The 14,517-nt window shown below is 50.7% G+C and overlaps 1 protein-coding gene across 1 annotated transcript in view; it reads left to right on the top strand.

Annotated features, from left to right (window-relative positions):
- Positions 1-13,043, top strand: part of PTPRS (protein tyrosine phosphatase, receptor type, S) — a 99,222-nt gene extending 86,179 nt beyond the window's left edge. The window contains exons 18-28 of the mRNA XM_010002487.1: positions 2,056-2,179; positions 5,351-5,526; positions 6,091-6,210; positions 6,332-6,486; positions 8,531-8,816; positions 9,263-9,441; positions 9,913-10,039; positions 10,121-10,246; positions 11,256-11,410; positions 12,110-12,245; positions 12,674-13,043. Of these exons, the coding sequence (XP_010000789.1) occupies positions 2,056-2,179; positions 5,351-5,526; positions 6,091-6,210; positions 6,332-6,486; positions 8,531-8,816; positions 9,263-9,441; positions 9,913-10,039; positions 10,121-10,246; positions 11,256-11,410; positions 12,110-12,245; positions 12,674-12,742 (1,653 nt within the window). The 3' untranslated portion in view covers positions 12,743-13,043. The remainder of the gene's footprint in view (positions 1-2,055; positions 2,180-5,350; positions 5,527-6,090; positions 6,211-6,331; positions 6,487-8,530; positions 8,817-9,262; positions 9,442-9,912; positions 10,040-10,120; positions 10,247-11,255; positions 11,411-12,109; positions 12,246-12,673) is intronic.
- Positions 13,044-14,517: the final 1,474 nt, after the last annotated feature.

Here is a 14,517-nt window from a genome sequence, read left to right as displayed (position 1 = left end):
TTGTGCCTTTTTGTGTACTCTGGGGGTTTCATGCTCCTTTTTTCTCCTTCCTGCTAATGTTTAGTTACTGAAATGGGCTCCAGCCCTGGTCCAGCATTGCAAATGTCTATCCCAGGCTGTAACATCCCACCTTGCCGGGGCTGATGGGCCAGGCCAGTCCTAAGGCAGACTGAGGGGGGAAGGTGAAGAGCATCAGAGCTCCCACTGGCATCTTTGTCCCCAGGTGGGGACAGGCTGTGTGCTGGGCAGCCCTGCCCCATCCCTGGGGTGCTGTGGCTGCCCCAGCCCTGCTTAATCCCCGTGCGAACGCGCTGCCGGGGCCGGTTGCTTTCAGTGCAGAGTGAACACAGGGCTGGATTTTTTTTGTTGTTGTTCAAAGACATCAAAAGCCCCGATATTTTTAGACTGATAACTAGTCTAGACTGCCTAGCTCTGTTTGCAGGGGATGTTTCCTGAACAAAGGGCTGGGTCTGGGATGGTTTCTGCCCACTCTGGCTTGTAAAACATTAGCATGCGTGGAGCAGCTCTGGGCTCCCAGCTCAGCACCCACGGAGGATAAGGGGCATTTGCTCTGCTGGGGTTTCTCACCCCACATTGGGGTGTTGGGGGGAGCAGCAGCCTGTTAATATGATCCATCCAGATTTCAAAGGCTGATTTGCATCGTGCAATCTCCCAAGTGCCCTGGCATCATTCCAGCACAACCTCCTCTAGTGGGAGAGCCAGAGCTAAACAAACATCAGTGAGGACATGAAGGCGAGGGGAGATGAGAGGGACAGGGAGTAAAACAGGCACATTCCAGCAGCATGAACACCCAGCAGTTCAGTTGCTCCACAGCTCAAAAGACTCTGCTGTTGGGTGGTTTTGTGCCAGCCTTGTCCCCACCCCTGGAGCTGAGCTCAGGGGGCTCTAGGGTCAGCACAGCCAGGGGAGGGCAGTGGGTGCCTGGCAAGGACTGACCTCCCTGAGCTCAAAGGGATGGATCCAGTAAGGAGGGTGTGGGACAATGGGAGTGAACACAGGGAGCAGCTCAGCACACTCCTGCAGAGCCTTCAGTTGAGGCAAACCCCCAGGGCTCTGCAAAATGATGAAGGAATTAAGCCCTTGTTTTATTTAATTCTCTGGCTGAGGATTTGGAGGTAAACGTAATTAACCTAATTTCCATATCTGGGACAGCTGGACTTTTAGGAAAAGGAAAAAAAAACAAACACAAAAAAACAACAAACAAACAAACCCCAGCAAACCAACCACCAAACCTGGCATAAATCACCAGGGCAGGCAGAGAGGCTTCATCTCTCTGGTGCATTTCATTGTTTGCTCCTTCATCCCTTCTAGGAAAAAGCCATGTAGATGCAGGCTCCTAGGGCCAGGTTTCCTTCCCCTCTTCTGTCCAGGGAGATGCTTCATCCCACCCTGCCCAACAGGCAGGTCCCTGCCAGGCTCCTGTGGAGCACCAGGTCTGTGTGGTCCCACTCAGTGCTGTCCCTGCTCTCCCTGTGGAGCAGCCCAGTTGCTGCTGCCCCTGGCACAGGGTTTTCCTTCATGTTCCATGTCCCTCTTGCACAGGTGGTTATAAACCTTGTCCTAGCTTAAGCATCTCCTCTAGGTAGAAGCACTGACCAAGACATTTAAGCCCTCTTAATGTAGTTTAACCATGCACAGATGTAGCCTCTTCATCACTCCCTAAATACATCCTGCTGGGATTGCTCTGAGCTCTCCCCATTCCCAGGCGTTCCTGGGTGTTGGTGCCACGGGGCTGTGAAATTGCACTGGTGCTTTTGCCACCAGGCTGCAGTGGTGCCAGAGAGGGAATTACATCAGGTACCACTCTGGGTGTGCTTGGGGCCAAGGGAGAAGGGGACATGAACACCCTGTGCCACCGGGCTGGGACTTTCCCACAGCACATGTGGGTCCTGGAGGGCAGCAAGTGGTGAGCACTGCGTTCCTCACCTAGATCCTCAGAGCCATGACCTGTCCCACACAGAATAAGGGATTCAGAGCTTTATTTGCTGCTTTTCCCCTCTCTGACTCTTCTGTTTTCTTTCCTGGTTCCTCCAGTCCATTGACCCTGGCCAGCAGTTCACCTGGGAACACTCCAACCTGGAGGTGAACAAGCCCAAGAACCGTTACGCCAACGTGATCGCCTACGACCACTCGCGCGTCATCCTGCTGCCCATTGAAGGTACTGGAGTGTCTGTCCTCCTCCCTGTTAGCACCAGGCTGAAGTTGCTGCAGGGAAATTATTGCACATGCTCCTCTCCCTTCCCTCTTACCCTCTATTTATATTCTCTCTTAGCATCTCCCTGGGAGTTCAGCAAGCAGGAGGTGCCTCCGTAAACCGCACATTTGTTAATTCTGGTGACTGACAAATTCCCTGGAGCTGCAATCTCTCATTGCAAGGGCTGGTTTATCAAGAAACTGTCTTCCCTCTACTTGGGAGATCCCTGTTCGATACATTTCTGACTGTTGGGAGGAGTTCAGACCACATAGTGCTTTAGAGAGCAGGAAGAGGGCAGAGTGGCTGTGGATCTGTACGGGGGATGAATAAGAAGTGAGCACAGGGCTGACTGTACCTGTGTGAGTGTCACACCATAGCAAAGATGTGCTTGCCAAGTGGTACAGACAGAAAGATTACTTGATATGCAGCTTCTGCTGCAGTCCTGGCCCCGGAAAGGCCAAGAATAAGAATAAAAGGGTTAGTGTTAGCCTGGTAGGTCATAAATTGATTCCTGAGCTGCTTATGGCAGTGCAGTCAGAAAATTCCCATTAAATTTCACAACTCGTGGCTCCTGACAGCATTGCTGTGGCACATGCTGGGATAAGAGGGGCTTTTGGAGGAGAGGAGATGGAGTTTGACAGGGCTTCTGTCAAACTGGTGGCTGCTGCCCAGGTAATATTTGAGTTTCATCATCCCAGGTTGTGCGTAGCTGTGCTGTACGAGCAAAGTCTCTGAGGCAAAGCGTGTAAGGCCAGTCTTGTGTTACCAAAAGCTGATCAACTGAGCAGAGAGGATGTGGGATGTCCTCATAACCTCCTGGTGAATGGAAAGGTTAATTCAGAAGCCTTTGGGAAAAGGGGATTGCTAGAATAATCTCCCTCTGCTGAGGTAACTCTGAGGGACAGGGGGAAGTGGAAGAGCTGTTCTGTGATACAACAGATCATGGTGATTTGCCAAAAAGCTGCACAAATCTGGATTGGTCTTGTCTGCCTTGAGAGGATTTTCAACATTTCTCATTTTGAAGATGACTGTGTTCTGGCTTGTGTTTCTTCTGAGATTAATACTGTATGAGCCAAGGAAAGGAAAGGCTTTTAAAAGTTGCCTTGTCATTCAGGGGACAAGAGAAGAATGTAAGTGTAAGAATGAAGGACACTTTGGGCTGGTCTTGGCTTTAGGAAGGCAGAAGCACAGAGCTGGATGCAGGCAGCAGCCCCCACCCTGCCCAGGCAGCATCAGGAGGGATCAATGGTGCAGGTACAACAGGCCAAGGTTTACTTTTTGTAGAAGCATAGAGTGGTTTGAGTTGGAAGAGACTGAAGATCATCTAGATCCAACCTACTTCCATGGGCAGGGACACCTCCCACTAGACCAGGTTGCTCCACCACCCTCACAGGGAAAATTTTCCTCCTAATGTCCAACCTCAATCTCCCTTTTCCAGTTTTAATCCATCCCCCCTTGTCCACTCACTCCTGCCCTTGTCCCAAGTCCCTCCCCAGCTTTCCTGGAGCCCCTTCAGGCACTGGAAGCTGCTCTAAGGTCTCCCTGGAGACCTCTTCTCCAGGCTGAACACCCCAACTCTCCCAGCCTATTTCCAGAGCAGAGCTGCTTATTTCAAGAAACTGAGAGGTTCTGACAGGTCTTGGCTGGTGTGCTCCTTCCTACCAGGCTGTATTTTATGCTGAGAGGTGTAAGATGAACAAGCTTGGAGGAATTAGTTGTTGCTTTCTCTTTGTTTTATATCTGGATTTGTCAAGGTTGCAGATTGTCACTGTCTGCTTGGTCAGGAAGAAGTAGTGACTTTAATTCTGTGACTTCTCTGCAACATGGTCTGTCACACAGGGAAATGTTGCAGGAGCTCATGGCCCCCTTTTTAAATGACTGAGTGGACCTGAGGGGGCTAGAGAGGAGATTAATTCCAGAAGCTCAGCCTTGATCACGTTCCTGCTGCTGCTGCACAGCCACCTTCCCTCCTGAAATTTCAGATTGGGAAGGGATGGGGGCAGGGAACCCTCCAGAAATTTAATCAAAAGCCACTTTCTACCAGCAGCTGAAATTACCAAGTACCCTTGAGGACTGGCAGGCCATTCAGCATGGATTGCTCCTCACCAAGGGGAGCAGCAGTGCCTTTTGCTCCAGGAGGATGAGCACTAGCAACCCAATTCCATCCCAGTGCTGCTCCCCACCCTTGGCTCCCCCTGGAGACAGGAGTTCAGCCTCTGAACTGAGTTAATCACAGGTTGGCAGGAACCTGCCAGCCCTGCCAGCTGCTCTGCTGCAATTAGCAATGGGCCAAGTGGCCAAACAGCCCAGAGCCCCCGTGCCAAGCTCAGAGGCTCTTAAAGCTGAACCTGAACATCCCTGCTTGCCAATGTCCATTTAACTGCAGAGCAGTTTTCTTTCATGTCCCAATCACCCTCTTCACTCTGGCAGAACCTCCTGCCACTCGCATCAAACCCCTCAAGCAAGGACACAGGCAAGCAAAGCAGCTGGAACTCAATAGCCTGGAACTCATGGGAACTAAAAAAAAACCCCACTCCTCAAAATGACAGCAGACAATTTAAAGCAGGTCCAAGCCTGTAATTTCAAAGCTTTTATTGGCTGAATTGAGCCTGGTTTTATTCCTTACATTGTCCAGCTGTAGCTCACTGCTGGGATCAGACCATAGTGCATTTGCTGCCCAGGCTCTGGGTGATCTGGGACAAGGACTTGTCTTGTTTGTGAGCAATGAAACCCTAGGGCAGGTCTTTTGTCCCAGTTGCCAACAGTGGTAAGAAGACCATGGTTTCAAGGCTTTGATACTCAGTCTTTTTAGTATCTTCTGCAATAAGATATTTGTTGTCTGGACATGTTCCTGTGTGATCTGCTGTAGGGGATCCTGCTCTAGCAGTGGGGTTGGACTTAGATGGTCTTGAGAGGTCCCTTCCAACCCTGACCACTCGTGTCTCCCTGCAGTGCAGGAGCTTTAGCTGGAAAGTACTTGCAAAGGGCCTGTGACTACAACCCAGCAAACCATGATGGTTCTGGTTGTTTTTTTTTTGCAGGGGAATTACCTCTACCAACATTGCTGTGAAGATCTTTTCATGCTTGCAGACACCTGCACAGTCCACTGACTTTTTTTTTTCTGATTTAATGCAGGAATTGTGGGCAGTGATTACATCAATGCCAACTACATTGATGGCTACAGGAAGCAAAATGCCTACATTGCCACCCAGGGGCCTCTGCCAGAGACCTTTGGGGACTTCTGGAGGATGGTGTGGGAGCAACGTTCAGCTACTATTGTTATGATGACTAAGCTGGAGGAGAAATCACGGGTAAGATGCACGAGAGAGATGGCTGGTTAGTCATAATCTGGGGGGATTGGAGGAGATGGGGTGGGAGAACAGCAAATCCCTTTGATCTGCAGCCCACTCTTGTGTCAGGGGGAAGGATTTTTGCCTGCTTTGCCAGCACCCTGAAAGTTCAGTGATTCATTCCTTTAAAAAAACAAACCATTCACCCTGGAAAGCTGCAGCCTCCTTTGCAGCTCCAGGAGCAGAGGACACTCGATCGCATTGCATGCTTTGTAGGTTTGTCTCAGAGTTAATCATGTGGCAAGTTTCACATTCAGTTCTCTTGTTTAACAAGCCCCAGTACATTCACTCTAATCTTCAGGATCATTCCAGTCTGTTGTCTACATGATTGATGTGGTGCATCAAAGCCTGGGCTTACTCAGTAGCTTTTCCAGCCTAGTCTATCCCTATCGTGGGGCTCTGAAAAGACACTTATTGCACCTTCCCTCCCCTTTTTGACCTGCCCAGCTTCTCCTGGAATGGCAGAGCAGTTGTGCAGTGAGCTTCCCCTGCAGCACAGGGTTTTCTATGCTTCCTGTCTTCCAGATAAAGTGTGACCAGTACTGGCCAGGCCGAGGCACAGACACCTATGGGATGATTCAAGTCACGTTGCTCGATACCATCGAACTGGCCACGTTCTGCGTCCGAACGTTCTCCCTTCACAAGGTGAGCCCTGTCCTGCTCCCGTGCTTCCCCTGGGGATGGGCTACACCATGCTGTCCATGCAGAGCACAGGCAGGGTGTGCTGGCACCTCACCCTACTCTTGCTGCTCTTCTGTCTTTGCAGAATGGCTCCAGTGAGAAGCGGGAGGTTCGCCAGTTCCAGTTCACCGCGTGGCCTGACCACGGTGTCCCCGAGTATCCCACCCCCTTCCTGGCCTTCCTGAGACGGGTGAAAACCTGCAACCCCCCTGATGCTGGTCCCATCGTGGTGCACTGCAGGTACTGATGTCCTTCAACTCTTGAGCAGAGCCACCTGCAAGGGAGGCAGAGGTTCAGTAGGACATTGGTTTGTGCCTAGGAGATGTCTGTAGACTCTTAGCAAGTAGAATCATGGAGTCATGGAATGGTTTGGGTGGAAAGATCATCCACCTCCCACTAGACCAGGTTGCTCCAAGCCCCATCCAAGCTGCCCTTCAACACTGCCAGGGATGGGGCTTCCATTTAAGCCATCCCCTCTTGTCCTCTCCCTCCCTGCCCTTGTCCCAAGTCCCTCCCCAGCTTTCCTGGAGCCCCTTCAGGCACTGGAAGCTGCTCTAAGGTCTCCCTGGAGCCTTCTCTTCTCCAGCCTGAACACCCCAGCTCTCCCAGCCTGTCCCCAGAGCAGAGCTGCTCCAGCCCTCAGATCATCTTCATGGCCTCCAAGTACCCAGCAGGTGAGGGCTGTCCTGTCAGGTGGATTTCCAGCCAGCATCTGAGGAGGCTGTTTGGGGTTTTCATTGAGCACAGACTTTCCTGCACTGCTGAGTGGTTCAGTTTGCACCCAGTCACTCCGACCTTGTTAGCTGGGAAGCCCCCTGTGCTGTGCTGGGGTCAGGGTCTGTGTGTAGGGGTTGTTCCTTGTCACAGCAGGGAAGGAGGAAGATCCAGTGGGGCCCAGGCAGCTGCTCCCTGTTGCTGCATCAGTGTTTGGTATGCAGAGCAGCCAAAGGGAGGGCAGACAGGGATGGAAAGAGGGGGATTTTTCAGGGGTGCAGCCCTTCTGATAATGCCACTGAAGGCCCCCATGGGCAGGTGTGTTCCCTAATTCAATTTACAACCCAAGGAGGAACCTTTGCAGCCTCAACTCAGATAAACCCCTGTGTTCCTCAGGAGGGTGTGGAGGAGCCTGCAGGTAACTCAGCACTGAGGGAAGACATCTGAATTTGACAGGCTGCTGGGGAAGCTAATCCTGCCTCTCCTAGAGGATGTCATTTAAAGGGGCTTTGTAAGTGGGCAACTTCTCACTAGCCCTGCAGCTGGCAACGCTCCCGCACCTCCCAGAGTGAATGAAGAGCTGTCAGCTCAGCCCGGGCAGGAACCAGCTCCCAGAGCAGCTGCTACATTCTTGCCAAAGCTCCAGTCCCCAGTTTGGTTCGGGTGCTGGGCAGCCTCATTAACACAGATCAAGGGGCTTTATGAATAAAAGGGGCTGTGCTGGGGTAGTAAAAGGAAACCTTTTATTAGCAGCGGTGGCTGCGCGGGGCACAGAGCCCTGCTGGGTCACAGGTGCCTTCACACACAAGTTTGATGTTGCCTCCAGGCACAGAAACATTTAGGAAAAGAGGTGACACATGTTACTCATTACACCATGAGTATTCCAGTTCTGAGCTGCTGAAAGATCTGAGTGATTAGATGTGCTTTTTAAGGCCTTGGTGCTCAAGCCTAGAGCCCCCTACCCAGAATTGTCACAGTCGTGTCTGCCAGGAGATGTCAGAGGTGAAGAGGCAGGAGAAACAGGACAGTTCAGTGTGAAGGGACAGCAGGCACATCCCCGGAGGCAACTTCTCACCCTCCATCATGTCCTCAGGTGACATAAAACCAAACTCAGTTTGGGAAGTTTGAGCTAAACTGAGCTGAACAAAGCAAACCTCAGACCCTCAGCTCCAGTGCAGCCTGTGCTCGTGCACTGGAGCAGCTCAGAGCAGCAGTGACATTGGTGTCACCACTGCCCTCCACTGCTGCCCACCTCTCCAAACCCTCCAACACAGTCAGGTCACCCTGAGGTGAGTGGCTGGTGGCACTCTGGAGCACCACTCCCATGAGGCAGGTTCTTTTAATACAGCATAATTCATGGAATGGCTGGACCAGGATTGCCCAGATATCCTTCACCTCAGCCCCTCAGGAGCTGTGTTCACGAGGTCCCTGCACTTGTTGTCCACTCCCTGCCTCGGGCATCTGTTCTACCCTGTGTTCACTGCTCCTGTGGCAGTGCAGAGATCCCCACCCCCATGGGTGACCTTTTGGAGTATCTTAATAATCCATCATTTTTCTCCCCGTCATCCAGCGCGGGTGTTGGCCGGACCGGCTGCTTCATCGTGATCGACGCGATGCTGGAGAGGATCAAACATGAGAAGACAGTGGACATTTATGGACATGTCACCCTCATGAGGTCCCAGCGCAATTACATGGTGCAGACTGAAGACCAGTACAGCTTTATCCACGATGCCTTGCTCGAGGCTGTTGCTTGTGGCAACACAGAGGTCCCAGCCAGGAATCTCTACACGTACATCCAGAAACTGGCACAGATCGAAGTGGGAGAGCACGTGACAGGCATGGAGCTGGAGTTCAAGGTAAGGGCTTGGATGGGGACAGTGGTCACTGGGGAAGGCTCCCATGCTCCTCAGGAGAGCTTTGCTGTGCTGGCAGTAGGCAGGAAGCATTTATAGGGCTGATGGGAACTTTAGGTTCTGTGTTACGAGAAGTAATTACTTTTCTGACTTCTGCTGCCACAGTTCCCAGAGGAGCCCTGCCTGCCCCTGCTGGAGGGCATTGCAAATCCAGAGGGAATTTGCTCCCACCTTAGACTGGGGTTTTTAATTTTTCTTTCCTCTGAAAGTTTTGCTTTGGGGAAAGATCTCAGATTCCAAAAACAAAACAACAAACCAGGAGGGCACACCAGGCACAATGAGGTGGGACGTGGCAAGTCCAGCAGGGCTGGCCTGGGGCTCGGGAGAAAGAAAAAAAGAAAACCCAGTGGTTGTGCCACAACTGGTTGTGCCTCTGCTTTTGCCTTCAGCGACTGGCCAACTCCAAAGCCCACACCTCCAGGTTCATCAGTGCCAACCTCCCCTGCAACAAGTTCAAGAACCGCCTCGTGAACATCATGCCCTACGAGACCACGCGGGTCTGTCTGCAGCCCATCCGGGGCGTCGAGGGCTCCGACTACATCAACGCCAGCTTCATCGATGGCTACAGGTAGGACCTGCTCCTCCCCAGCTGCTGTGCCTGGCTCTGCAGGTGGAGCTGAGGAGAATGGTTGGACTTGGTAGTGTTGGGTTAATGGTGGGTAGAGTTGGGTTAATGGTGGGTAGAGTTGGGTTAATGGTGGGTAGAGTTTTAGGTTATGGTTGGACTCGATCTTAAAGGTCTTTTCCAACCAGAATGATTCTGTGATGCAGAAGGACTGAGGGATGGATGTGTCACACCAGTGTCTCACCACCCTCACAGGAAAGAATTCCCTCCTCATGTCCAACCTAAATCTGCCAACATAGGCTGTAGGAAAAGCTTCACCAGGGGCAGCTTTTTGCACATGAGCACCTAAGTCACCTCCTGCCACTTGAATCTTGGTGCTAGCTCTTCCTCAGCACTTCATGGGTTTTCCTGCTCTCCAGCTTTCTGCATGCCTTTCCCAAAGCTCCAGTTCTCCCCTGCCCTGTGCTCTTGCAGGCAGCAGAAGGCCTACATTGCTACCCAGGGGCCGCTGGCAGAGACCACGGAGGATTTCTGGCGGATGCTGTGGGAGAACAACTCCACCATCGTCGTGATGTTGACCAAGCTCCGCGAGATGGGGCGGGTAGGAGCCTGCTGAGATGGGGGGTGGGAGGGGAGCTGCATCCAAGGGCTGACAAGGACCATTTCTTTCCTTCTCCCACAGGAAAAGTGCCATCAGTACTGGCCAGCGGAGCGCTCGGCCCGGTACCAGTACTTTGTAGTGGATCCCATGGCTGAGTACAACATGCCCCAGTACATCCTTCGGGAATTCAAGGTCACGGATGCCAGGGTAAGTGCTGCCCAACCTGAAGTCAGAGCTTGGGAGGGGCTGGAGAGGTTCAAACCCACACAAGTGCTGTCCAGAAAACAAGGGAGTTCGGAGCGTTTTGGCTCCCGTAGGAGTGAGGTGTAAACACTTTGTCTGTGGAAGTCTGGGAATATCATCAGTGGAGGAGAGTTTTGGGGTGATAAGGAAGAGAACACACAAACACAGCTTGTACTTCATTGTATCTGCTTCAAATGGAAAGGAGTTTTCTAGCCTCTGCTCAGTAATCACAGTGGTGAGTCACTTGGTTAGAGATGTACCCAGATCTTGGGTTTTACTGCTGCTTATTTGAGATGAAAGCAGAAAACAGGAGCTCCCCAAACAGCAAATGAACTAACCAGTCTTGCAGTGCATCCTCTGCACCCTACAGAAAATGTGCACTTCTCTGGCTCTTAAGAGCAGCCACCATTAGTCATGCTCAGACTGGCACATTCACACAACTCAGATTCCAAGCCAGATTTCTCCTCTGAAGGAATATTTCGATACCTTCTGGAATTTGTTTAGCAAGTGTAACCCTCACTCCCCCAGCAGAGGCTCCTGCTTCTGATAATTCTGTTTGCAAGGTTGAGGAGGAAGCTGCCTCATCAGTCCTGCTAGAACAGGATTTTATCTTCCTGTCAGCTGGAATTCTGACACTGTGGCAACTCTTTCTGAAGATTGATAGAGAGGCCATGACCTCACCTTGACTGTTCCTTTGCTGGAGACTCCATCTGTGCAGGCTTTGCAGTGCTCAGGGCTTTCATCTCACCTGCTTGGCTCTGTACTGACAAGCCAACACCAGAAATGTCACCTGCAACATGAGCAGCTTCATCATTAGGTAGATAGATGATACAGACATGTTCACTTGGTTGTAACACCAAGTTTTTGTGCCCTTTCATGACTGAGTAATAAAACAGGTTGGGGTTTTTCTACACCTTTTGTGTTCAGTACCACACCCAGAGGATGTTGTAACTGTCTCCATTTCCTCCCCCAGGATGGTCAGTCACGGACTGTTCGTCAGTTCCAGTTCACTGACTGGCCAGAACAAGGTGTGCCAAAATCAGGAGAAGGTTTCATTGATTTCATTGGACAGGTACATAAGACCAAGGAACAGTTTGGCCAGGATGGCCCCATCTCTGTCCACTGCAGGTAGGCACGTGTGAGTGGAAACACCTTTTCTTCAACACAAACTCATCTGAGGATGCAGAAGAGCAGAAGGAATTAAGATCCTGCAGCTCTGCCCCCTCTTTCCTACCCCATTTTTGCAGCAGATTTCTCAGGGCTGTCTGGAGGGAGTCACCAAACTCTGTTGCTTCTGCCAACCAGACTCATCTCCCTTCAGACCTGGGCACTGCCCACAAAGTCCTTGACCCTTTAAATCCATGGGAGGGCTATGAAATGCTGATCCTCTGAAGGAAACGTTCAGCAGTATTTGACCTGCAGAATGAGAAGTGTTTTTATACGAGTTCTGCACCTCTAGCACTTGTGTTTGCTGGGAGCAAGGACTGTCCCTCCCTGCCCCTGGACAGCAGCAGATGATGCATTCTTCAAATAATTTAATTTTTAAAGCCTAATGTTACATATTAGTAATTCTTTTCACACTGAATGCTGTTAAACACTACCCAAAGCTCTTGATTTTTATTTATTTTTTATTTCACTTTCTCAAACATCCTGTTTGGGTCACCCAGCCTGGTAGTTGGACTCTTTCCTACCTCCTGAGCCTCCTCACCTCTAACACCTTCATGTTCCTGAGACACAGCTCAGCCGTTCCCTCACCTCAGCATTTAGGGAAGCATTTCAACATTGTAACATCCAGTTGCCTTGTCTTTTCTTCTCCCCTTCCTGCAGTGCTGGCGTGGGCAGGACTGGAGTGTTCATCACCTTGAGCATCGTCCTGGAACGGATGCGCTACGAGGGGGTTGTAGATATTTTCCAGACAGTGAAGATGCTGCGAACACAACGACCTGCAATGGAGCAAACAGAGGTGAGGGTGGGAGCTGGGGGGGGACCTGCCCTCTGTCAGGTCAGAGGGCTGAGAAAAAGCACCAGGGCTGCAGACCCTGGCTTCCCAACCGCTTCCAAAACCTCCCCTGAAGAGGGAGTGAGCCAGGGCTGTGCTGCTGTAAAATTAACTACTTGAAAAAGTCAAGTCCCAGTGTTAGAAAGTCTCAAAGATTTCATCTTGGCTTCTTATCCCAACCCCTGAGATAAGGGGGAGTCACCTCCCCTAACCACAGCCCTGCTTGGCTGCAGAGCCAGGTTAGGTGGTTGGGCTGATGGGAAGGGATTTCCATTCCCAGCACTTGGCAGCTCTTGGAAAATGCAAGAGGCTGGACATGGTTCCTGCACAGGTACAGGGATCCCCAAGGGCTCGTTCAAACCTCTGAAGCTGGTTCTCTTCCCTGTTTGCAGGATGAATACCAGTTTTGTTACCAGGCAGCTTTGGAGTACCTGGGGAGTTTTGATCACTATGCAACATAAAAAGCCATCTGTTGTGCAGACTCTACCAACCACTTAAGTCCTGGAAGGCCTCTTCTGACCCAGGAGGAGCGCTTGAACTTACAAAACTGAATCAGAAGAAGTACCTTTTCATCTGGACAATGCATTGGGGAGCAGGGGGAAAGGATTGAAAGGAACACCCCTTCAGGAACTCCATGTTGTAACCTGGACTGTGAAGAGGCAGCTCAGGAGGTAGCTGAAGGACTTGCTTTAAGTGGTGAACTGCTCTTGTTACCTCAAGTGGTGTTCGTTGTGGAGGACGTTTGGACATCATGAACCAGATCCAAAAGCTAAAAACACACCTTGTTGAACCCTCACTGCTGGAGAAGGGAAGGAAACCGACTTGGGTTACATCATTAGAGTTCAGTTTATTTACTAATATAGTTGGCAGTCTTTAAAAGAAGTCACTTGCAGCATTGAAGGTGTTCTGTGAAAGATGAGAACAAAACCAAGGAACTAAGTCTCAACACTTTGGTCAGGAGGTTCTAGCTGGAGTCTTAATAACCCCAGTAGCAAGAGTGGGATGATTCTGGGCTCACAGGCACCTTGCAGACAGCATTCACTGAATGCCCCTGCCATGCCACAGGTTTTATAGCTCACATTTTTGAATACTTGGAACATTCCTCATTTCTTCTAATTCCAAAATTTATTTTTGAGGCTACTTGAGAGACAGAGAGAAAACCCAGAGCTGGGTGGTGCAGCCCCTCCCCTTGCACAGGGACAGGTAGAGGTGGCAGCAGCTCCCCTGGGCTGGCTTTGCTGGTTCTGTTCCCCCTTTCAGCACCTCCAGCTACATCAAGGCATCCACTGGAGCAGGGCTGGGACCCCCCCCTTCAAAAAAAGGCAGCTCCCCCAGTTCCCACCCTGTGCAACACACAGGTCCTGCTGTGGGAGCAGCTCCCAGAGGAGCCCCCCTGAGAAATTGCTCCCCACTGGGCACCTCTCCCATGCTGCCAGCCCTCCCCTGCCCGGGAGCCATGCAGATACTCTCAGGACTGTCCCATGTCCCCTCTAAGGCCACTGGCACAGCCACCACCCTGCCCCAGCTGGACAGATGTCACCCAGTGAGACACCCTCAGGGGCACAGACTGGGAGTGGCTTTCTTTAAAGTGTTGATGTACCTGTAACAAGTGACATTACCTTTTTTTTTAATAGTGTAATTTTTTTTCCTTTTTTTTTTTTAAAAAAAGACAAAGAATATTGGTCAAATTTAAAACAAAAAAAATTTGCTTATTTGTTCATATTATGTTCAAAGACAAGTCTATTTTTTCACTGTAGAAATGTTATGTGTAATGGCTGTGATATATAAAAATGCAGTGCAAATTGCTACTTCTACATATTGCTTTTCTACCATTTAAAAGGTTTAACTTGCTCATGTAAGAACAACAACAACAAAATGTCCTTTCTGGATATTATTTTATTTTTTGGGGTGTTTGTTTTTTTTTAAAGACATATCAGGTGTCCCTGGCAGGGGTGGGGGGAGCAGGCACTGGCCATGGCAGCAGTGCCACCCCCTGCCCTTCAGCTGGGGTCTTCCCAGAGGTGAACTGGGAGATAAACCAATCCCAGTGTCTTGCTGAAGACAGAAGGAAAGTGATTTGGGGGCTGTGGCACCTGTCAGCACACACAGAGAGGTGGGTTTGGTCATTTTTTTTAAACCATCAAAGGTGGATTGTAGGTAAGAACCCAAGTCTGTCCATGTGCTGGTTGTAGATATAAATGCTCTTGCAAGTGTCCATGACAAGGAGGTTTCTTGC

Source organism: Chaetura pelagica, unplaced genomic scaffold (assembly GCF_000747805.2).
Source record: "Chaetura pelagica isolate M959 unplaced genomic scaffold, ChaPel_1.0 scaffold1081, whole genome shotgun sequence".
Lineage (NCBI taxonomy): Eukaryota > Metazoa > Chordata > Aves > Apodiformes > Apodidae > Chaetura > Chaetura pelagica.
Note: the sequence above shows the minus strand (reverse complement) of the source record. Positions and strands in the feature narration are given on the sequence as shown.